General features: G+C 46.6%; 1 protein-coding gene across 1 annotated transcript; it reads left to right on the forward strand.

The window, feature by feature from the left end:
* Positions 1 to 6,347: 6,347 nt before the first annotated feature.
* Positions 6,348 to 6,854, forward strand: LOC145813200 (uncharacterized). Its single transcript, XM_082908476.1, has one exon. The coding sequence runs from the start codon at positions 6,348 to 6,350 to the stop codon at positions 6,852 to 6,854; it is 507 nt and encodes a 168-aa protein (XP_082764602.1).
* Positions 6,855 to 24,407: the final 17,553 nt, after the last annotated feature.

Consider the following 24,407-nt stretch of genomic DNA (forward strand, 5'->3'; position numbering starts at 1 on the left):
TACTCCTCTTTTCTTCCCCATTCTTGCATGCAATGGCAGCCTACCATACTTTTGTTTTTGGCCATTTTACAGTTCTGGAAAAGTTCTTATTTTGGTCCATAATTAATGTTTCATTTAGGTCCTTTCATGGTTTGGGGTCTCCATAGGTCACTTCATGTTATATCTCTCTTTTATTCCCCATTCTTGCATGTTTAGTTAGCCTACCATGCTTTTGTTTTTGGCCATTTTACAGTTCTGAAAAAGTGCTTATTTTGGTCCATTCTAAATATTTTATTAAGGGTCTTTGGCTGTTTGGTGATTATTTTGCATACCTCATGTTATAGCCATTTTTGAGCCTTGTTTTGCATCACATTTTTAGCATGTTTGTATACTGATTTTGAGGCTTCCATATACTGTAAATATTAATATTTTTGGTCCCTCTTCAATGTTGTAGAAGGAAATTTTTCATTTTGGGTTTTGCTTATATCACTTGCTTCATTACCCATCTCTTGGCCCCCTTTCTTGCATGCTATTTTTACCATACCTATGCTTGCTGTTTGGCCATGTTTATAACTGTGAAAGTGTATATTTTGGGACTGTCTAGCTTCTGTCTTTGCATTGCATGTCCATATTGTGCATGTTTAGCAAAGCTATAGGTCATTTCGGGTACCTAAATTTACATTTCGGGACAATTCCATGCATTTCATGTCATTTCGCCTCATTTCGGGACTGTTTTCCCCCATATTTTACTGCTAAAATTCCATTAGAATGATTGCTATCATGTTTCCATGTCATTTCATCACATTCTGCCACCGCCTCGGTTTGCGTGCCCGTGTGCACGCATTTCGAGGCACTTCATTTTTATCCGCCGGCATCCTATGTGAGTGTGGCTGAGGCTCACTCGTGTTGGTATAAGTCCATATCATGTTTCCATGTCATTTCATCATATTTCGCCACCGCCTCGATTTGCGTGCCCGTGTGCACGCATTTCGAGGCACTTCATTTTTATCCGCCGGCATCCTATGTGAGTGTGGCTGAGGCTCACTCATGTTGGTATAAGTCCATATCATGTTTCCATGTCATTTCATCATATTTCGCCACCGCCTCGGTTTGCGTGCCCGTGTGCACGTATTTCGAGGCACTTCATTTTTATCCGCCGGCATCCTATGTTAGTGTGGCTGAGGTTCACTCATGTTGGTATAAGCCCATTTGTCATTTCCATATCATTTCATCACATTCTGCCACTGCCTCGGTTTGCGTGCCCGTGTGCACGCATTTCGAGGCACTTCATTTTTATCCGTCGGCATCCTATGTGAGTGTGGCTGAGGTTCACTCATGTTGGTATAAGCCCATTTGTCATTTCCATGTCAGTTCATCACATTCTGCCACCGCCTCGGTTTGCGTGCCCGTGTGCACGCATTTCGAGGCACTTCATTTTTATCCGCTGGCATCCTATGTGAGTGTGGCTGAGGCTCACTCATGTTGGTATAAGTCCATATCATGCTTCCATGGCTTTTCATTGCATTCTGTCATTGCCTCGGTTTGCGTGCCCGTGTGCACGCATTTCGAGGCACATCATTTTCATTACATATACCATCGCCTCGGTTTGCGTGCCCGTGTGCACGCCTTTCGAGGCATCTCATTTTCATTACATAATATTTTGCCATCGCCTCAGTTTACGTGCCCGTGTGCATGCATTTCGAGGCACCTCATTTTCATTGCATTCTGCCATTTTCTCGGTTTGCGTGCCCGTGTGCATGCATTTCGAGGCATATCATTTTCATAGCATTATGTGTACTAGGTTGTATCTTAGATTGCATTCTGTCATTTTCTCGGTTTGCGTGCCTGCGTGCACGTATTTCGAGGCATGTCATTCCATAGCATTGAGTATGTTAGGATTGTATCTTAGTTGCATTTCATGCATATCATGCATATTGCATCATGTCCGGAATAGGAGTTAGTCCGGGCACGGAAAACGAGGTACATTTCATACTCCGAGTGACGGAATGTGTCTCAACTCCCCAGTCACCGACACTCCGGATTACCCATGATGGAGTTAGGTTTTAGTTGTAGTTTCATGTGTATTCATCCTATATTGAGTTGTGCATTTTGACTGCTCGGCCATCATGCCTCGATATGCGTGATTGGTGGCACGAGGATCGAGACATGCATATATCTGTGCAAATACATTGCTATGCCCCTTTCCTGCTCTCTGTTGTAGCAAAATGAGGAATCAGCAACTTTCCGGGGCTTGGCACGCATTTCAAGAACAGGTGTAAACAGAGGCTAATTGGGGCATTCCGGTGGATTCCCGCGCAAGACAATCCGGACATGCATCATCCATCAGAAGCAAGGCAGTCCCTGGCTTGCACGCCAGTTTTACTTGTTTTCTTAGTTAATTCATTAATTAATTAGGATTTTGAAATATTTTGGACTGTAATATTCTTTTATTCGGGACTGTAATATTGGGACTGTATATTTATTCGGACCCTCTGAGCGAGGGCATAACTGTAATAAGTGTGCGTGAGTGTGATGTATGTCTTCCAACCCCACGTCTTTCTCCCTTTTATTTATCCGCTTATGATGGTTAGATTAGGGCATATTTAAATTAGCATACAGTATGACAGCATGTTTGCATTCATTCATTTGTATCGCATGCACCGGGCTCGGCGCATCATACTAACTGCATTGTACTTTCGATTCTAAATTGAATACATGATAGTTGTGACATTTCATATATCATCTTAGAATAGCCGAGCCTACTATAATTGCATTTTGCATGTGTTGCATTAGGCATTTCTGTATAGTTAGGATCATGCATGATTTCTAATGAATTCTTATTTTGGCTTGGAGTACTCGGTAAGCTTTATGCTTTAGCATCCTTGCATGCGTGTGAGTGACTGCCATGAATAGCATGCTTACCATGAGGCTATGTGCTTACATGATATATCTGCCTGAATGCCTGTGGGTGAAGGTTGGGTTACTTAAATTGGAATAAATCATCAAATGTTTTAAAGCCTACCTGCGGGTAGCAAACCATTTTCAAAAAAAAAAAAACATGAAATGTTTCGTTCCAATTCAGGCGACCCGGTCTATACTTATATGCTGTGAGCATCACATAGTAACCTAGGCTAATAACCGGAATAAGAACTCTAAATGTTTTCAAAACTAGATATCATTGTTAGTAGAGGCCGGTCTATGACCGGGCGAGCGGGGGTGCTCACGAAGTGACCTTCCCCAATCGTACCCAAGTTCCCGAGCCGAGGCAACTTTGGTGATGACGGACACGTGGCCTCTTGGCACCGAGTCAGGGTTTCCTAAATTTCCCAAAATAAAATATTTAGGTGGCGACTCTGTATCTGGCAAAGCAGTCCATATTTGGCACTACTTTTTCAAAAAAAATCAGTTTCTCAAAACGATTTGCCGGATTTGGACTCTTTGGTTCAGATTAGGATCCGTGACATTTTAAGAGTCCGAGCTGTAGTGACCCCAAATGAACAGAACGGGAGCTCAACCCTCCCGGGGCGTTCGGGGGACGTCTACAGGAGGGTGCACGGTCGAGTCCGGAGTGTCTGGAATTGAACCGGAAAAATTCTGGGCTGGAGGACCAGGGCCGCATGTGCGGGGCCTTAGGGTCGCACGTGCGAGAGATGGCCGCACGTGTAGGGAAGTGGAGGGTTTTTCAGCTTGCACACTGCATTATATGTAGATGTAGAGTGAGGTGCGGGGAGGGACCACTGAACATGCAGGGGTAAAAGTCGTACATGCGGGAAGACGCTCCGCACGTGTGGAAGAGGGCGCCGCATGTATGGGCCTCTGTGCAGTCTGAAAATCAGCTCTTTTTTTTCTTGGGCTGAGTGTATATCATTATACACATCTCTCTCTCTCTCTCTCTAAAAACCCTTTTCTCCTCAATCTCTCTACATTTCCTATACCAAAATACTTAGAACTCTTGATCCCTTTAGGTCTATTGCATTTCTAACCCAAGCTTCTTCATCAAAGCTAAAGAGCTCCTCTAGAGCTACATTGTGTGCGGTTAAGATCGAGATTCGTCACCGTTAATTTTAGGGAGTTTTATCTCTTTTCTCTCCAAAAACTTGAGGTAGGGACTTCTCTGAATTATATATACATGTTTTGCAAGGTTGATGTTGATTTTAGGGTTTTCTTCAAGTTATTATGTAGGTTTTGATTTTTGGCTCAAGAATGTGGAGATTTTCAAAAGTTGGTTTCAAAATCTCAAATCTTTCTATGTTAATCCTTAAGGGTTTCACTTTCATTGTGTGGGAAAGATGTCTTGTGTGAGTGCCCTTTTAAAAACGGTGAAGAGAGGCCTAACCTTAGCCAAAGACCCAAATTCATGAATTTTCTTTGAACTGGATTAAGGGTTATAAAATTAATCAATTTGTTGTTATGTCACAATGGAAGAATGGAAATGGAAAATATCTTTTGCCATTGTAGAAATGATAAATTTCATAGAGTGTGTGAAAAATGGAAATGGAAATTTGTAGTTGAAATTGTAGGTAAAGTTATGGAGTAACAAATTGTTGGTTTAATACGAAATTGTGAAAGTATTCATTTGTTGATGAATTTAAATGAAATGATGGACATCATGCTTGGTAATGTTGTAAGAGGAGTTGAAAGTTTAATTATGATGAATCATCGTTGAGAAATTTTATGGTGGGAAAATGTTATATAGTGATGACAATTATTGTATTGCATGTTCATTCAATTGATTATTACAAGGTTATTATTTAGCTTTGGCATATATTGTATTGGCATTTCTAATATTGCATTGTTGCAAGTTTTGAGTTGAGATTTGAAAACATTTGCATTGAGAAAGTAATGTTGCGAAATGAATTTATTGAAATGTTTTGGGGTAAATACGTTGGTAAGTCCGAATAGGAGGTGCAGATGAAATTGATTAAGTTGGCCTAAGTGTTCAGGGTGAAAGACCAAAAACACGCATGGAGGACGTACAACTTCCTTTCCAGTTAGCAACTGGTAAAGTGGGGTTTTGGGTAGTGCTAGTTATGCCTACTTGCAGACACCAACCTAGGGATTACCTGCGTCGTATTTACCGCCCCAATGAATTAAATTGTAAATTTCTGAATTTGCAGAGAATTTCAAGTTATCATTATGCATGGTGGTTTTCAAAGAGATGTAAATGAAATCTTTTTGGCATAGCATGGCATTTGCATTTCATATTGGAAATTCTTGCATAAATGTATATACTTTGTTAAGAATTCTCTACTGGGCTTTATTCTCACCCCTACGGGATTTTGGTGCAGGAAAAGACGTGATGATCCCGCCGAGTTGAGGGCGTAGACACATTTTGTAGAGAGTAAATGACTTTTATTTTGTTGTGGTTCAATTTGCTAGCCATGGGCTATAAATGCATGGGTTCACGAAACCATTTTTGTGTAATCGGGTTTAAGCCTTGGAATATGTAACCTCCAAGGGCATTTTATTTATTTTTGAGATTTGATGTTCTCCTTGTTATAGATTGATGTATTTTATATCCTTGAATGTATAATTCACATGTGGGACTATTTTTGTACAAACCTTATTGATTAATGATGTAAAGGTTGGAAAATTGCTATTCTTCTTTAATGGATGTTGATTGATGTACCTAATTTATGTTGGATTATTTTGGGGCGTTACAACTTGGTATCAGAGTTACCAGGTTTGAGTACTTGCAGCTCGTGGGGAGTGGTTGTTATACCACAATGGGTTCAGTGCGCATGATTATGAGATGTCTTTTATTTTATGATTATGTGATAACATGTTTATGTGACTATATGGGTATGGGATTGGACTTTTGGGATGTTGTTTGTGATACCATAGTGGGTAATCTGTATGTGCTTACGTGACTAAGTGCTTATGTGGAGTGAATTGAATTGTTTGTATGGTAGGAAATATATAAATTGTTGTGGTTTAACGTGTGAGAGAAGTCGCGAGCACATTTGAGATTATATGCTAAATTGTTTATCTTATTCCTTAATTAGGATGTGAGGAAGGGATCAAACCCGTGGTGGTAGAGGTAGAAGGCATGGTAGGGCTCGTCGAGGTATGCATGAAGTATTGGTCCATGAGGTTCCAGTGCAAGAGGAGGGGTTAGGCCAAGCTAATATGGCCGAGCAAGTGGGGCAAGCAAAAATTTCGGGGCAAGCGGGTCAAGCCGCAAAGGGGGCCCTGAGGGAATCGATGAACATACTAAGGGCGGAGAACCAAGCTAGAGAGAATGTCGTAGAGACGAGGGCGAACTTTCTTACTGGGAGTTTTTGCGGGCCAAGCTGGATGAGTTCCACGGTGGCCCCAAGCCTAAGAAAGCGGATGAGTGGCTCGAACAAATAGTGAAGACATTCGAGATGCTTCACATTGAGGATAGCGAGCTAGGAGTGACTCTGGCGAGTTACTACCTCAAGGGAGATGCGGGCCAATGGTGGAAATACGCCAAGGGTCGAATACAACCGACATGGGAAGCATTTGTGGTGGCTTTCCAAGACAAGTACCTACCTCCCACTGCTAGGGAGAGGTTGGGGCTGGAATTTCAGGACCTCAAGCAACTTAACATGTCTATGGCCGAGTTTGAAGCGGCCTTTTCTAGTTTGTCCAGGTTTGCACCAGAGTTGGTAGCAACGGAAGAGCGACGTTGCATTGAGTTTGAGAAGAAACTACGAACCAAGATCTTGTTCAAGGTTGCCGGGAACATGATTTGGAATTATGACCGACTTGTGAAAGCGGCGGCATACGTAGAGATTACCGAGGAGGAAAGAATCCGAGGGTCAAGGTCGAGGGGTCAAGGGTCACAGGGGGACTATAGGCCCAACAAGAAGAGCAGGAATACCTTTTCATCCCAGTCCCAACCGCAGTAGTCCAAATCCACCTTTCCTTTGCCTAGTGCGGGCTCGGGAAAGAGTGCACCGATTGGTTTTTCTTGTTTCAAGTGTGGCCAACTGGGTCACAAGGCCTTTGCATGTCCATAGAAGAGAGGATGACAACAGATGTTGCCACCACCACCACCTAACCGATCTTAGAGTTAGCCTCAGAGTAGGGGGCAGGGGCCAACTTGCTATCAGTGCGGTCTGCCAGGGCATATGAAGAGCGTTTGCCCACGGGTGGGAGATGCATCGGGGTCGGGGTAGACTCAGAGCCACTAGCAGGCTCACTCAGTCCAAACTTCGCGAGTTAATTAGGGAGCCGCTTTGGTTCAGTTAGTGCAAAAAGCCTATGCTCCGAGAGATGATCAGGTTGATCAGAAGCCACATGGGTGTGTGTATGCTGTTACCGCGCCAGGGCAGTTGCAAAGATCCTCAGTCGTGAGAGGTATTTTTGTTGTATGTAACTCTTTGGCTAATGTGTTGATAGATATAGGTGCGTCTCATTCATTCATATTTGATGTATTCGCATCTGCATAGTGGCACGGCTAACGTCCCCACTCAGAATTAAGTCACCAGTTGGAGGTATAGCTGACTTAGATCGGGGGTGTCATGGTTATGAAATAGAGGTTGCAGGGCATCGACTCCCGTTTGCTTTTGTGTTGCTAGATATGTCGAGTTTTGATGTCATTCTAGGCATGGATTGGTTATCTTCATACCGAGCAGTGATTGATTGTTTTCGTTAGAGGGTCACAGTGTGCACCTCAAGTGGTGATTGTTTTTACTTTTTGGAAGACCGGGTTGATAGTGTCTTGTCGCCAGTTTTTGACCCTCGTAGTAGAAATGAGCTTAGTGGCCTTTTTGCTACTCTCTTGGATAGTGAGAGTGACGGGACTTGTGTTAAGTTGCCACGGGTAGTTTGTGAATAACCGGACGTATTTCCCGAAGATCTTACTAGTTTGCCACCCCACCGGGAGATTGAGTTCACCATTGACTTAGTGCTTGGAACGACACCAATTTCCATGACACCGTATAGATTTGCACCCGCGGAGTTGCATAAGTTGAAGATTCAAATCCAAGAGCTTTTAGACAAGGGCTTCATTCGCCCATGTACATCGTCTTGAGGAGCACCGGCTCTCTTTGCGAAGAAGAATGATGGGTCGTTGAGGTTGTGTGTTGATTATCGTAAGTTAAATCGGGTTACCGTCAAGAACAAGTATCCTTTACCCAGAATAGATGATTTGTTTGACCAACTTAGAGGTTCTTGTTACTTTTCGAAGATAGATTTGAGGTCGGGGTACCAAGTTGAGAGTCCGGGAGCAAGACATCCAGAAAATGACATTTCATACGCATTATGGCCACTATGAATTCCTTGTTATGCCTTTTGGGTTAACTAATGCACCGGCTTCCTTTATGGATTTAATGAACCGAATTTTTGGAGAATACTTGGATCATTTTGTGGTTGTCTTTGTGGACGACATCTTAATTTATTCAATCTCTGCAGAAGAACACGAGGCTCACTTGAGGGTAGTGCTTGACTTGCTTAGGGAGCACCAATTGTATGCCAAATTTGAGAAATGCGAGTTTTGGCTCACCGAAGTGAAGTTTTTAGGTCATGTAGTGTTAAGAGAGAGGGTAACTGTAGATTCTGCCAAGATAGACACCGTGCAGGATTGGGAACAACCCAAAAATGTTTTTGAGATCCGGAGTTTCTTGGGATTGGCGGGGTATTATTGACGTTTTGTAGGGGACTTTTCTAGACTAGCCGTGCCTTTGACTAGAAACGGGGTTAAGTTTTTATGGAGTGAGGCTTGTGAAAAGTCATTCCAAGAGCTTAAGACTAGACTGACTACTGCATCGGTGTTGATAATTCCAGAAAGAGGTTTGGGTTACACCGTTTATTGTGATGCGTTTCATGATGGGCTTGGTTGTGTCTTGATGCAAGGGGGAAAGGTTGTAGCTTACGGTTCACGGTAATTAAAAACTCATGAGAAGAATTACCCCACCCACGACTTGGAGTTAGCAGTAGTGTTTGCCTTGAAAGTTTGGGCATCAAGCCTGCGGGCTTCAGTTCAGTATTGTCAGTATCAAGCCTACGGGCATCAGTTCAGTATTGACAGTATCAAGCCTGAGGGCATCAGATCAGTATATGAGTTTGAATATCAAGCCTGCGGGCATCAGTTCAGTATTGTCAGCATCAGGCCTGCGGGCATCAGTTCAGTATTATGGGTATCAGGCCTGCGGGCATCAACTAGTATTTGAGAACGAGTTATCTGCAGATATCAGATTCTGTTTTAGGGAACAGTGATACAGGGATAATAATCAGTGTTTGAGGACAGTGTGTTATTCAGCTTATTGACTGTGTGTTGATTATGCCCGACTGTGTGTCATGCATTTTATTTTAAGCTGTTGTGCTGTCCGTTATCTGTTTATTTATTTCCTTTTCGCTTTATTTGTCTTTTGCTAGGTCAGTTTTAGCACGATTGCTTCCAACCCAGCAGGCATTCCCCAAGCACTTTGGACACGAGGTCGTCGACTTCATCGATCCGAGGATCTAATCGACGGACAGCCGGTGTTCCTTTCTCTACCCCTGTTACCAGAAGGAAGCCAAAAAGGCGCAGTATGTCAGAACAGAGGTTGTTAGAGCAGTGGGTTACTTCATCAGAGGACTATAGGACTGAGGTCTCAGTTACTGCTGCAGAAATAGACATACCAGTTAGACAGATGGATCAACAGAATACGTCAGGGATGGAGGCTCTAATGCGCCAGATCCAGGAGAGCATGAGACAGATGCATGATGATGCCACCCGTCAAACGGAGTTCTCCAAACAGCAGGCCGCGATCATGGCCCAACAGGCCGAACTAATCACCAGGCTGCAACAGCAGAATACAGCGTCTGCTTCACAACAAATTCCTCCTCCGGCAGGGGCTCCGTTACCTGAGCAGGCACCCACTGTTCAGAACGCCCCACCAAATGCCCAGAATACCCTGCCGCATGTCCAAAATGTACAAGAGGACACGAATCTTCCAACGGGGCCAGCTCCGCCCCCGCTTCCACCACAACTGTCCAAGGTCCATACATCCAATCACCCGGACTCTCCATTCGAGGTCGAGGTTGATCACACAGCTCTGAAATTGAGCAAACTGGAGAAGCTCTTTAAGAAATCCCAAGGGGTCAAGGCTATGCCGGATATCGAAGATGGATATACCGAGGAGGCCGTAACACTCCCCGATAGGTTCAAAATGCCACAAATCGACCGTTTTGATGGGTCCGGCGACCCCATGGTCCATATCCGACTGTTTACAGACGTCTTGCGGCCAATGGGCCTAACACGACCACAGAAGCTCTCATTATTCGGCCGAACCCTGTCAGGTGTGGCCTCTCATTGGTACGCAAGATTACAAGATGAAGTGAAAAGGAACTGGGATGAAATGGCTGAGGCCTTTGTCGCACAATATTCATACAACACTCAGATCGAGATCACAACTCGTGATCTCGAAACGACAAGGCAAGAGCCTAAGGAATCTTTTTCGAACTTTGTGATCCGATGGAGGGCAAAGGCGTCAATGATGACTTTAAGGCCCACGGACAAAGATCAAATCCGGATGATTGTGCGCAATCTCCACCCAAAGCTAATGCAGAGGATGATTGTAGTCCCCTTCCCTACTTTCGCAGATTTACATGATATGGGGGTGCAAATCGAAGACGCAATGAAACAAGGTCTGTTTGACCATGACAGAGAACAACTGAGGAGGACGTTTAACAGTAACAACAATGCGGGCCCGAGTGGCGCTGCAAATACGAGAGCCTCGGAAGGTGGTATGGTCACCACCACTCCCCCTCCCCCTCCAAGGCCCATGACTGCCACACCCTTCTCCGGCGCGTCCGGAAGCAACACACAAAACAACCGATTCCAACCGCGAGGCCAAAGAACCTTTACCCCACTATATATGCCTCTGACCAAAGTTCTGGGAATATTGATCAGAAAAAATCATTTAAAACCCCTGGAACCAAAGCCATTACCGAATCCACTCCCCCCTCTTACGACCCGTCAAAATACTGTGCGTACCACCAACAACACGGTCATGACACCGACCGTTGTTACAGATTGCGTCATGAGATCCAAGATCTTATTGACAAACAAGTGATCGCACCTCCTGATAAACCCAATGTCACAACCAACCCTCTCCCACCACATAACCAAGCTCCTCCTCCCAAAAGAATTAACTTTATCCAGACTAGGGTCGCATCTTACGATCCTAGCATCTATATTACGCCCACCCACCTACCCAAGCCGGAGGTGTTCTTCCCCGATTGCACTGATTTCTTGTGCATGGTGGACATCTCTAAAACCCAACCAGAATCGGTGGTGGTGACCGTCGAAGACAGAGCAGGGCAGATTTTGGGAAGAAATGAGATTGTTGAATCTGGGACTGGACAGAATTTTGCTGGGGGATCCTATGATCCAAGCAAGCACATCCTATCAACGAGCCGAATTGGGCTAAGCGTAGAATTGCCAGAGACAGGAGAGCTATGCATGATCCGGGGGGATGGATCTGGGCTATGGGCAGATGATTTGACAGCCGCAGGGGAGGACTTTGCCAACCTGCAACTTCTTGATGACCAGGAACTGGGGGAGGCGTCAATTAATTGGTACGATTATGAGGGATCAGAGGAGGCCACCGGATGGCTCGAAGATCAACCGGATGCAGTGGGGGAAGCCCAATCAGAACAGAGCCCGGCAGGGGCAGAAATATCAGTTGTGGCCGGAACGGTCGAAAATCAAGTTGTACCGCCGGAGAGCGTCGGTGTTAAGAATTCCGCTCAGGACATGGGCATTATGGATATGGGAACTGTTGAACAAACAGCTGTACTGACGCAGCTGGAACAAGAAAAGTTTGAGGAGGCTGAGAGAATTAGAAAAGCTAAAGGCCCTGAGGGGACCGAAAGTGCTGTGTGCACGAAGACAGACAATGCTGCGAGCATATGGACAGAGAGCACTGAGAGTACGAGTAGACCGGAGCCAGACAGGTGTCTGTTGGCTGCCAGCGGATTGTGGTGGGAAGATGACGACTTGTGTCTTGCCCACACCGATGAAGACTGGGGAAGTGGCCAGCCGGATGATACTTGGTATCTTGATGAAGTGGACCATATGACAAGAAGTGGGCGGTACTTCAAGCCCCCACACCTGGACCAACCCGAGGCATCCGGGAAGGATAGAGAAGCGGAGAGACAGAAGGAGAAGCAGATTGAAGATGAAGCTGTGCTGAAACAGTTAAAGAAAATACAAGCGGACATCTCCATCTGGGGACTGCTAATGGCATCACGAGTACACAGAGAAGCTGTCCTATCTGCTATGGACAAGTCCAAACTCTCCATAGACACCACGCCTGAACAGCTGGTTGGGCTGGTTTTTCCGGGAGGAGGTTCCCCGGCATTAACCTTTTCGGACAAGGAGCTACCGCCTGAGGGCACAAGTCATAACAAACCTCTCTATATCTCTGTGGAATGTAGAGATAAGTGGATACCGGTGGTACTTGTTGATACCGGGTCTGCGATTAATGTCTGCCCAACCAGAACGGCATATGCGATCGGGTTGAAGCCCGTGGACTTCGTCCCAACCACCCAAGTGATCAGAGCATACGACAATACCAGCAGAGAAGTGATGGGGACTGTTAAAATTCAAACCAAGGTTGGTCCAGGACAACATAGCATCGAATTTCATATCTTGGACGTTCCCGCAACCTTTAACCTACTTTTGGGGCGACCGTGGTTGCACCAGGTCAAAGCAGTCTCTTCCACTCTACATCAGATGCTAAAGTACCCCCACGGGAAAGGGGTAGCGATCGTTTTTGGGAATTCATCAATCCATCCGCCGCCGGAAGTGTCTACACCTGTCTTGGAAATTGAGCACGGCACGGAGGATGTGTTTTTATCGGGGTTCACTTTGGCCGAGGCTCAAGTGGTGCAGAATGTCATGGCTGTGAATGAGGGCATGTATGTTAGTGCACAATCTATCTACCTCATGAACAAGCTAAAACATACCCCTGGGATGGGATTAGGGAGAAGTGGCCGGAAGGGCGTCTCAGTGTTGGCCGAAGTGCCACACAACCCTCACGCCTTTGGACTGGGTTATGTGCCCACCAAGGAGGACTGGGTGAGAAAAGGGAAAGAAATGGCTGGAAGGGCCAGAGCAAAGAAGGCCGGGAAGCCATTTGAGTTAATGCACAGGCCCATCTGGGGTACCCTAAACGGACGCTTCGTCCGGGAGGGGGAAGATTTTCCATTCTGCGGCTTCCCGGAGCCATGGCAAAACGCGGAGGGGAAGCGCGTGCCTGGTTTTGAAATCTTCTTCGACATACAATTATCTGGGGATGACGTTGCCGAAGCGCAGACAGACCCACCAACTGAGGTTGAGCAATGTGAAACAGTGGATCCTGCGAGCACAGAGCTTGAAATGGGGGTAGCACTGGCGAGTCTACTATCAGATCCTCCGATCGGCCAAGAGTGCTTGGGGGATAACTCTTCGGTTTCTGTGATTGGAGATGAAATAGCTGCGGGCTTTCCAGCGCCGATCTTGGATGCATCTATCGCACCTTCTCTCATCTGGCAATATGAAGAAGGCTTTTTATCTAGCAGTTCCGGGTCAGGTAGTGAGCCGGAATCTGATTCCACCGAATCTTGTGCGTCGGAATCAGATTCCAGCTCGACTGAGTCTGAGTCCGGTATTCCTGGGGGTGATAACCCGGATGCCACAGTCCTGTCTAGGTCGTCTTTTTCATTTTCTTTTGAGTCTGTTGTAACAGAGGAATCTGACGGCTTGGAAGTATTTAATGAGAATGATGTGGATGTGGTTTCTGAGTATTTTTCTGTGCCTTTGATTTATTTCTTAAATCAGGATTTTCAAAATTTTGATGAAAACAACGAGGGAGAAATTCCCCCAGTTTTGCAACGATTAATTGATCAAGAGCAGGAAAGATTTGTTAAACCTTTAATGGATGAAATCACTACTGTGAATGTTGGTACTGAGAAGGACCCGCGGCTGGTCCAGATCGGGTCCACGTTGTCTTCAGAGGAGCGCGAGCGCTTAGTCGCTTTATTAAAAGATTTCAAAGATGTTTTCGCGTGGTCCTATGAAGACATGCCTGGAATCGATCCTGAGATTGTACAGCACCGGATCCCTCTTGATCCCGAGGCCCGCCCTGTCAAACAGAAACTCAGAAGGATTCGCCCGGACTGGGCCCTCAAGATTAAGGAAGAGGTCACCAAACAAATTGACGCAGGGTTCCTGCTGGTATCTAAATATCCAACTTGGTTGGCTAACATAGTTCCGGTGCCAAAGAAGGACGGCAGAATTCGGGTCTGTGTAGACTTCAGAGATTTGAACAGGGCCAGTCCGAAGGACGACTTTCCCTTGCCACACATTGATGAATTGGTGGATTTCACGGCAGGACACGCCTTGCTTTCATTTATGGATGGTTTCTCAGGCTATAATCAGATAGTGATGGCACCCGAAGACCGGGAGAAGACTGCGTTCACTACCCCGTGGGGTACATATTGTTATAGAGTGATGCCATTCGGGTTGAAAAATGCTGGAGCTACGTATCAACGGGCAGCAACTACAATATTGCATGATATGATCCATAAGGAGGTCGAGGTGTATGTGGACGACATGATTGTCAAGTCCAAAGATAGAGAGGGCCACTACACCGCCTTACAAAAATTCTTTCAAAGGATCAAAGAGTTTCGGCTGCGACTGAATCCCCAGAAATGCACGTTTGGTGTTATAGCAGGGAAGATGCTAGGGTTTCTGATCACACAAAGGGGCATCGAGGTTGACCCTTCCAAAATCAAGGCCATCTTAGAAATGCCACCACCAAGGACTGAAAAGGAGGTGCGAGGCTTTCTGGGTAAAGTGCAATTCATAAGACGGTTTATTTCTAAATTAACCTTGACTTGTGAACCACTTTTTGGTCTCCTGAAGAAAGGAAAGAAATTCCAATGGGATGGCCGATGTCAAGCAGCTTTTGAGCAGATCAAAGAGTATCTACAGAACCCACCCGTGTTGTCACCGCCAGAGCCGGGGAGACCGTTGATACTGTACCTTTCGGTAACTGAGACTACCATGGGCTGCATGCTCACGCAGGAATCAGAAGACAAAGTGGAAAGAGCCATCTACTATCTGAGCAAAAAGATGCTGGATTACGAGACCCGCTATACACCGCTGGAGAAGGCTTGTTTGGCCTTGGTATGGGCAACCAGGAAGCTGCGGCACTACCTGTTAGCTCACTCTGTAATGTTGGTTTCGCGTTTAGATCCCATCAAATATCTCTTCGAGAAACCAGCACTTACGGGTAGGCTAGCTCGCTGGCTGCTGTTGCTCTCCGAATTTGATTTGAAGTATGTAACGCGCAAGTCAGTAAAAGGCAGAGCGGTAGCGGAGTTCCTTGCCGACCACCCGGTTGAGGGGGATGAAGCGGTTGAGTATCTATTCCCAGATGAAGCCATTCTACACGTCGAAGATGAAACTTGGACGATGTACTTTGACGGAGCGTCAAACCAGTATGGGTATGGGATAGGGGTGTTGCTGATAGCGCCTGATGATTCCCGTATCCCTCTAGCATTCAAGCTCCGATTCAAAGTTTCCAACAATGAAGCAGAGTATGAGGCATGTATTGTTGGCCTGGAAGCAGCCCTGGAACTAGGGGCAAGACGGTTGGACGTCATTGGGGACTCGAACCTTGTTGTGTCTCAAGCAAAAGGAGATTGGAAAGTCAAGGAGGAAAGGATGATAATTTACCACCAAACCTTGGATCTGCTAATTCCTCGGTTTGAGAAGCTAAATTTCACCCACCTCGTAAGAGAGAACAACAGGTTCGCAGATTCATTAGCAACTCTATTTTCTATGATAGACATCCCGTCCGGAGTCCGGATGCGTCCAGTCATTATTGATCAGAAGTTTGCGCCAGCATACGAGTCGATTTCCACCAGAGATGAGGTTCAAGACGGCAACCCCTGGTATTACGACATCTGGAACTTCTTGGAAAAGGAGACATATCCACTAGGGGCAAATGCCAAAGATAAGAGGGCCATCAGAAGAATGGCTGCTCAGTTCATTATCTGCGGGGGAAAGCTGTACAAAATGGGTCATCTGGGAATGCATAAGCTCTGTGTAGAAGCTGAAGAGTCAAAACGCCTGATGGAAGCCATCCATGGGGGGGAGTGCGGTGCACACATGAATGGAGTGATGCTGGCCAGAAAGATCCTCAGACAGGGCTACTACTGGTCAACCATAGTGGAGGATTGTATTAGTTTTGTTCGGCGATGCCACAAGTGTCAAATCCATGCAAACCGCATGAACATCCCGCCGTCAAAGCTGTACAACATGACTTCACCATGGCCTTTTTCAGTCTGGGGAATTGATGTGATCGGAGCTGTTACCCCGAAGGGGTCAAACGGACATGAGTTTATCCTGGTAGCGATAGATTATTTTACAAAGTGGGTCGAGGCCCAATCATACGCGGTGTTGAAGGCGTCGCATGTCGCAAAGTTCATCAGGAACAACATCATCTGTCGCTACGGGGTGCCAAACGAAATAATTTCAGATAATGGTTCCCACTTCAAGAAAGAAGTGATAGACTTGTTGGAGAAATACAATGTGGCTTTTCATAAGTCATCTACGTACAGGCCGCAGACCAATGGAGCGGTTGAGGCCGCCAACAAGAATATCAAGCATATACTACAGAAGATGGTGGGAACCTATCGGGATTGGCCAGACAAGCTGCCATTTGCTCTGTGGGGCTACAGGACTTCATTCAGAACTTCTACTGGAGCGACTCCATATTCATTGGTCTATGGAATGGAGGCTGTTCTACCCATTGAGATTGAGGTTCCGTCGTTACGAGTATTGGCTGAATGCCAGATAGCCGAAGCAGATTGGCAGCAAAGCAGATTCGAAGAACTCATGCTCTTTGATGAAAGAAGACTGAAAGCACTGTACCACATCCAAGGCTATCAACGCAGAATTGCCCGGGCTTTCAACAAGAAGGTTAAGTCCAAGAATCTGAAAGAAGGAGATTTGGTGCTCAAAGACAACCGAGCTCCCATCCACGACCCAAGGGGCAAGTTCAAACCCAATTGGACTGGTCCTTACATCATCAAAGCTATCTGGTCAGGTGGAGCTATGGTTCTGATGGATCTAGATGGCTTGGAGTTCTCACAACCGATCAATATGGACAAGTTGAAGAAATATTACCCTTGAGAGGCTCGCTAGGCCGAAAACCCGAAAGGGCGACCTAGGCAAAATTCAGAGCACAAAAAATTAGAAAATATAAAAACTGAGCTCGCAAGGTTGAAAACCCGCAAAGGGCGGCCTTGGCAAAAGTCAGAGCGCAAAAGGAGAGTGAAAATACTCGAGTGAACCTCAGCCTGAACTACGTAAGGCTTGATTCCCATCTTTGGGATACGTAGGCAACTTCACCTTGAAGTTCAGCCATAAACTTTTCCCCGATCAACTCTGTCCATCTTGATCACCTCAGTCATCTTTATCCATCAGCATTTATCGTGATCTCCGGTACAGTGCGGTTCAAACTAGGGGCAACTTTCCGTTGCCGCGACGGTGCAAAATTACTCAGACAAGGGGCAACTTTCCGTTGCCTTGAAGTGCCGCATTGTTCTTCAGACTAGGGGCAACTTTCCAGTTGTAGGGATCTGGGGTTGTGCATCTCAGTGACAGATTTTCGGCGTGTCCAATTCTGATCCACATCGAAAATAGTTTTGAAAAGTTTTAATAAAAGTTGACTTTGTTCAAATCAATCTTTTTACGACTAAGACCATTTTTGGACCCTAAGCGGAAAATTTTCAGTACCACAACTTTCAATTTCATTGATTTCAAAACTGAGTTCTCCTGCTCTTGCATTACAATCGAGGTTGCTTTTTTGGTACATTCATAAAGAAAACTTGAAAATACTAATAAAGCAATAAATTTGGGGCATAGTTGAATCAAGTATCTCTGCGTCCCCTACCAGAGCTGGACGAAGCATCTGATGCCAAGCTGGGCCCAACTTGTGCCTCCTCATTGAGCCAATCCACGCACTCATCGGACAAAGTGCAACTGAAAGTAGAAGCAGGGGCCAGGAGCTCTCTAGTCCTCCATGCCGTGGCATATCGGGCAAGCTGTGCACCCCGGATCGGGAAAGCGGCTGGATACTCAATCCCCTCCGGCGGGCAGGTCTGATCATGGCCAAACTGACGCAGGAACCGGAACGGAAAATAGAATACGCAGTGGGTTAGACCAATCAATTGGATCCCAATCAACCGGGACATACTATAGCTCATTTCCGGGAGGTTGAGCCAAGGACAACGCCAAGCAATGCCGTCTGCGGACAAATTGCACATCCAATCGAACCACCACCTTTCGTCAAGAGCATTGACTAGGCGCTGCCGAAAGAAGTAGCCTCGAGCTGAATAAGCCGGGCAAGAGTCCACAACCTGCAACTTATCCATTAACCATACCTAGGGGAGGGATGGAAAATGAGAGAATAAAGAACAGAGAGATGTACGATGAGAGAAAAGTAAGACAAGGGTTTTGTGAGAAAAACCAAACCTGAGGGTCGAGTGATGTGAGCAAATATATATGTGAGGTCGGGTGGGAAACATTACCTGCAACAGCAGTGGACTCCCAGCAAACCTAGTCGCCTCCCGGCGATAGACAGAATCTAAGCCCATCAGTGTCTCGGCCAAGGTCATGGCAATACAGCTCTTTCCCTCTCTCAAGCCTTGAGCGACTTCAATCAGGCGAATGCTAGCCCCGCCGAAGCCCGAGGAAAGCAGAAAGTGAGACAACAAACATAAGCAGAGGGCGTGTTGCCGGAAACCCTGCCAATAATGGTTGCTGCGGTCACCGGGGTCGGAAAAACGATGGATCAAGCCAAGGATGTCCAGTTCCCCACTGCAGATCAGAGATCGAGCATCATGCGCCGTGAGCCCACACATCCGCCCTAAAGCCTGAGCGTGACCAAAACGGAGCTGGGGCAAGATCACTTCAGAACATTCAGACTCCATCAAAACCTGAAAATCTTCAAAAGTGTGGCACATCTCTTGGCCGCTGAAGCTAAAAACATGCGTCACTGGATTCCAGAACCTTGCCGCGGCATGGAGAAAAGGAAGTTGTAGCGGAGTACGGCTCAGCGTGAATAGTGCATTCAAGCCGAAACCCCGGAAATTCAGCTTTTCCGAGCCATCTAGAGAAGAGATCCAAGATGTGATATTTTCTGCGAGATACGCCTCCATCTTTGTCTAAAACTAAGATGAAATGAATGTTCCCGAAGTTGAGGCTTTTATAGAAGGAAAAACACTATTCACAGGGACACGTGTCGAAAATCTGGAGGCTGCAGGACTGAATGGCCGGCCAGCCACCTTTTCTGGCTGGCCAGCCATCTACTTTTTCAGAAATGGCCGGCCAGCTATCTCTCTCCACAAAAAATGGCCGGTCGGCTCCCAGGAATGGCCGACAATGCTGCAGTGTATCTCCTCGGCCCTGTTTTACCCTTCAAGGGAAAGTTCCAAGCATTTCCATACAACGGGAAAGTCAAAGGCCTTCATCTCCCTCCGTTTCGGATGCGTTCCGATGCCCAGATCGTCAGAAGTACACTTTGTTGTTGTTGAGTTTTGTTTATCGAGTTGTCGTTTTGCTTATCGAGTTGTTTGTCGAGCGGACGTGTTTCGTGTTTTTGAGTCATTGCTCTCTGTTTAAGCAATTTTTTTGTTAAAGTCTAGTTTATTTGCGTTGTTGCATTTTGTTTATCGAGTTGTAAACTTGCTAAAGATTCTGTTATATCTTAGTAAGTTGAGTTGCTTAGTTTGTTGCGTCGGTTCACTACCTGACTTGGTGATTACACAATGCGCATTTCCATTCAATTTCATTTTGTGCAAAATAATTGATGCGATACGATGCTAAAGTTTAAAATACAAACACCTTTTCAAAAGCTATTTCATTCCATCATGCTTTACAACAAACAAAGGTACAAGTTTTACAAAAAAATAAAACTGCCTAACAACGTGCAAAGTGCTACAAACTACTAGCAAAAAGAAAAATAAAGCAGGAAATAGCAACATCAAAGTCCTCAGGAGCGGGAACGAGAAGCACTCCTCATCCTCTTCTGCGGGACAATCTCCGCACCACCATCTGAGTCGGAGCTGTCATCCTCAGGATCCCCCTCAGCCTCGCCTCTATTCCCCGAGCCAAAACCGGAGCCCCCCTCCTCAGCAGATGTCTCTGACTGACGATCGGTAGCCTCATCCTCCTCCTCATCAGGCTTCACCTCCACAACGTGAGCCCTGCGTCTGCGGACAGGCCCTCCTCGAGCTCCTCGAAAAGGCCTAGAAGGCCCGGCTCCTCGGGAAGGCCGAGATGGCCCCGCCCCCTGAAAAGGCCCAGATGGCCCAGATCCCCAAGGAGGCCCGGGTGGCCTGGCCTGCGGCTGACCGGACCATGAAGGCATCTGAAAACAAAAAGTTCAATTCAAATGCATCAGTCCAAATATATACATCAGATGCAGATACAAGCAAAGGCTACATGAAGTGGGTGCATGTAAATACAGTGTACAAGTGGGGTGTGTGTCAGATGTGCTCTACACAAGTGGTCTATCGATGCAGTAGAAATCAGCATGTCATCAGAAGTATGATAAATGCCAGAAAACTGAAGGGTACCTGAATGCCCGCGACAGACAACTGTGCCTCCCTGCGTAGGACCATGCCCTCTAGTGTGGCCACCAGTCCAACCACCTCCTCCATGTACCCTCGCGATGGCTGCAAAAATGAGCTCATAATCATTAGTGAACAGAAGAGTGTCTAAACATCTAAATGATGAATGAAAACAAGTGGAGCATACCGGCGGTGAGTCCGGATCAATGGCGTATCGATCACTGGGCATCGGAGGCTCTAGTGGAATCGGAGTCGGAAAGCTAGCCCCATACTGCCACGCCATCAACTCAGTCGGCATATCTGGCCATCCGGGATGAGGATGAACCGACGGAGCCGGAGGAACTGGTCTACTCCCACCTCTGGATGTACCGGCCCTGCTAGTAGAAGGGGCGTCTGCAGCCCGAGCCCGAGCCTGGCCCGAGGATGACATACTGGCAGGCCTCATCATCGGGATACGAGCTTCCATCAATGGAGGCATCAAATATATGTGACGGTAAGTGGCGTAGTCCCCCTCCTCAATATATAGCAAAGCATCACTGCCCAGCATGGCGCCGACTACCTCCGAATAAGAGAGCCTGTCAGCAGTCCGCATACTGGCTGGAGGTACTGCAGGAATATCCTGAGAAAGATACCCCCATACCTGGCGCAGAAAGCGTTCCCCCAGGAACCAGGCCCTGCCAACCGGCCCTTCGAGCAGGACCCTATATTGGGAGATGTCCGACGCTCCAGTATACTGAAGTCGGAGACCGTCACCCAGGGACACCCAGGGCTGCCATGTGATCTGCGGATGACAAATGCATAAACCGATCAGAAATCGAGAATATACAGAGCAAATCAAAGATGAGAATGAAAAGAACTGAAAGTTCTGAAGTACCTCTGAATGTCGCACCGTGTCGAAATACTGTCGCAGGCGAAGGAGGGTCTCTCGAGGTCTCGGCCGGTGCGGGCCCTCGAACATCAATGAATATGGTGTCATGGGAATCCCTACCACCTCCAGCTCTGGGGCTAATGATGGGAAGTATACATAGACCCATAGCTGAGAAAAACAGTGCAGAATGTAAGTACGAAATGCTGAGAGCAAAATACAGACTGTAAAAGTGTGCTGTGCGTGCAATGTACAAATGATGAAAAGCAGAAATGTAAATCAAGGGGACAGAAAAGTACCTCCCAGGCTCTCCAGTAACCGCCAAGTAAATCTCCCCGCCCGCGGGAGGTCGCGCTCATATAAAAGTAAATGGTAGCCAGGTCGGCGCCACCCCAGTCATATCGATGGACCTGTGATAGGTCGACTAGAGCGCTCAGCAAATATAGCCCAACTGTGTTCCCTCTGTCGGCGAATAGGGTAGTCCCGAAGAGGAACATCAGGAAACCACGGGCATACTGCTCCGTCTCCTCGGGACTCTCAGGCACCATCTCCGCCCGCCGGAAATGGGAAGAGAACCAAGTGTATCGGACTCTCCCTGAGACCCTGTCAACAGGCGGGCGAGCCCCCAACAAATACATCCAGGCGGCCTCCCACTCGCCCATATCCTCATCGTAAGGGATGGACCAACCTCCGACGTCTAAACCGGTCAATACAGCAAAGTCAAAAGGGGTCATAGTCATATCCCCGGTAGCAGAGAAATGAAAGGAGTTGGTGGTGTCCCACCATCTCTCTACCAAGGCTGCCATCAGTGTCCTCCTGGCAGGACAACGTGACAACCCGACGTAGAAGGGCCCATACCCTGCCAAGTCTACCAAGTCTCTGACGCCCTCCGGGAGCTCAGCATACCAATCCCGCGCAATGGTGGAACCATATCCCCGCACACTACGGGAACAAACCTGCATTCAGAATGAATACATGTGTCAAACAATGAGATGAATGGGCTGTGTGCCAATGAGATGAATGGGCTGTGTGCCAATGAGATGAAATGGGCTGCATGCCGATGAAGTGGAATAAGCTACATACAAATTCAGTTAAATTGTGGGCTGCGTGTTCACTATCTACCTGGGCTGCGTGTTCAGAAAATTTGAATTTTGGGCTGCGTGTTCAACTTTCAGTTAAATTGTGGGCTGCGTGTTCACTATCTACCTGGGCTGCGTGTTCAGAAAATTTGAAATTTGGGCTGCGTGTTCAACTTTCAGTTAAATTGTGGGCTGCGTGTTCACTATCTACCTGGGCTGCGTGTTCAGAAAATTTGAAATTTGGGCTGCGTGTTCAACTTTTAGTTAAATTGTGGGCTGCGTGTTCACTATCTACCTGGGCTGCGTGTTCAGAAAATTTGAAATTTGGGCTGCGTGTTCAACTTTCAGTTAAAATTGTGGGCTGCGTGTTCACTATCTACCTGGGCTGCGTGTTCAGAAAATTTGAAATTTGGGCTGCGTGTTCAACTTTCAGTTAAATTGTGGGCTGCGTGTTCACTATCTACCTGGGCTGCGTGTTCAGAAAATTTGAAATTTGGGCTGCGTGTTCAACTTTTAGTTAAATTGTGGGCTGCGTGTTCACTATCTACCTGGGCTGCGTGTTCAGAAAATTTGAAATTTGGGCTGCGTGTTCAACTTTCAGTTAAATTGTGGGCTGCGTGTTCACTATCTACCTGGGCTGCGTGTTCAGAAAATTTGAAATTTGGGCTGCGTGTTCAACTTTCAGTTAAATTGTGGGCTGCGTGTTCAACTTTCAGTTAAATTGTGGGCTGCGTGTTCACTATCTACCTGGGCTGCGTGTTCAGAAAATTTGAAATTTGGGCTGCGTGTTCAACTTTCAGTTAAATTGTGGGCTGCGTGTTCACTATCTACCTGGGCTGCGTGTTCAGAAAATTTGAAGTTTGGGCTGCGTGTTCAAATTCCAACTAGTGTGGGCTGCGTGTTCACTATCTATCTGGGCTGTGTGTTCAGAAAATGTAAAATGTGGGCTGTGCGTCCACTTTCGAATTCGAGCTGTGTGTTCGACAAATCAGTGTTTGAACCGTGTGTTCGCCTCTTAACTAATGTGTACGGTGCGTTCACAATTAATTAATGAGCCGAGTGTTCCGAAATTCGAGTGTTGAAATTACATATTCAGGATGTAAGCAAAGTACTATGTCGTAAGCTAAACTGCGTGTTCAAGCATGGCAAAGGTGCGAAATGTACGAAAAACACAGAAAATGAAGTAAATACCTCTCGGGCCTCATGAGAGAGGTGCTGCTCCGGCTCTCTGAGAAGCAGATCCCCGGGTGCTCGCTCGTCAAAACTGGTAAAGTGACGGAAGACAGCGCGCGGAAGAACGTGTGCTGGCGGACGGTACCTCCCGGGAATAAAAGGTCGGGTCCTCGGGGGTAGAGTCATGGGATCGAAATCATCGCCGGCACCTGGAAAACCTCCGCCGTGGGGAGAATTACCCGCCATTTTCAAAGGATCTGCAAAAGGGAGCAGAAATGAGCAAAATGGGCCAAAATTGGAAAAAGTCAACGAAAGTCAACTCTCGGGAAATGAAAAGTCAACAAAAGTCAACTCCCGAGAAAATATTCCAAATATTGAGACAAACTTACCTCAAGTGGCGAAAATGCAAAAAGAAGCTCCGAAGCCGGAATTTAATCGCTTCAAAGTGCTTGAAACTGAGTGTTTTTGCGGAAACAATTTGCGCGGGGAGTTGGAAAACGCGCGTGAAACTCAAAATCTGGAGAGGAAAGTGTTGAAGGAGGCAAGAAATGAAGGGACCTCGGCTGCCTTTTATAAGCCTCAAGTCTTGGTTGAAGAAGCATGCAAAAAGGAGTGAAAAAGACCAAAATACCCCCGGATAAAGCACATGGCCGGCCGGCCCCTATTTCTAGCCGGCCAGCTATCTGCTTTTTGCAGAAATGGCCGGCCAGCCATTAGCTTTATTGGAA

The sequence above is a fragment of the Camellia sinensis genome, chromosome 15 (assembly GCF_055761805.1).
Source record: "Camellia sinensis isolate YWXY chromosome 15, ASM5576180v1, whole genome shotgun sequence".
Lineage (NCBI taxonomy): Eukaryota > Viridiplantae > Streptophyta > Magnoliopsida > Ericales > Theaceae > Camellia > Camellia sinensis.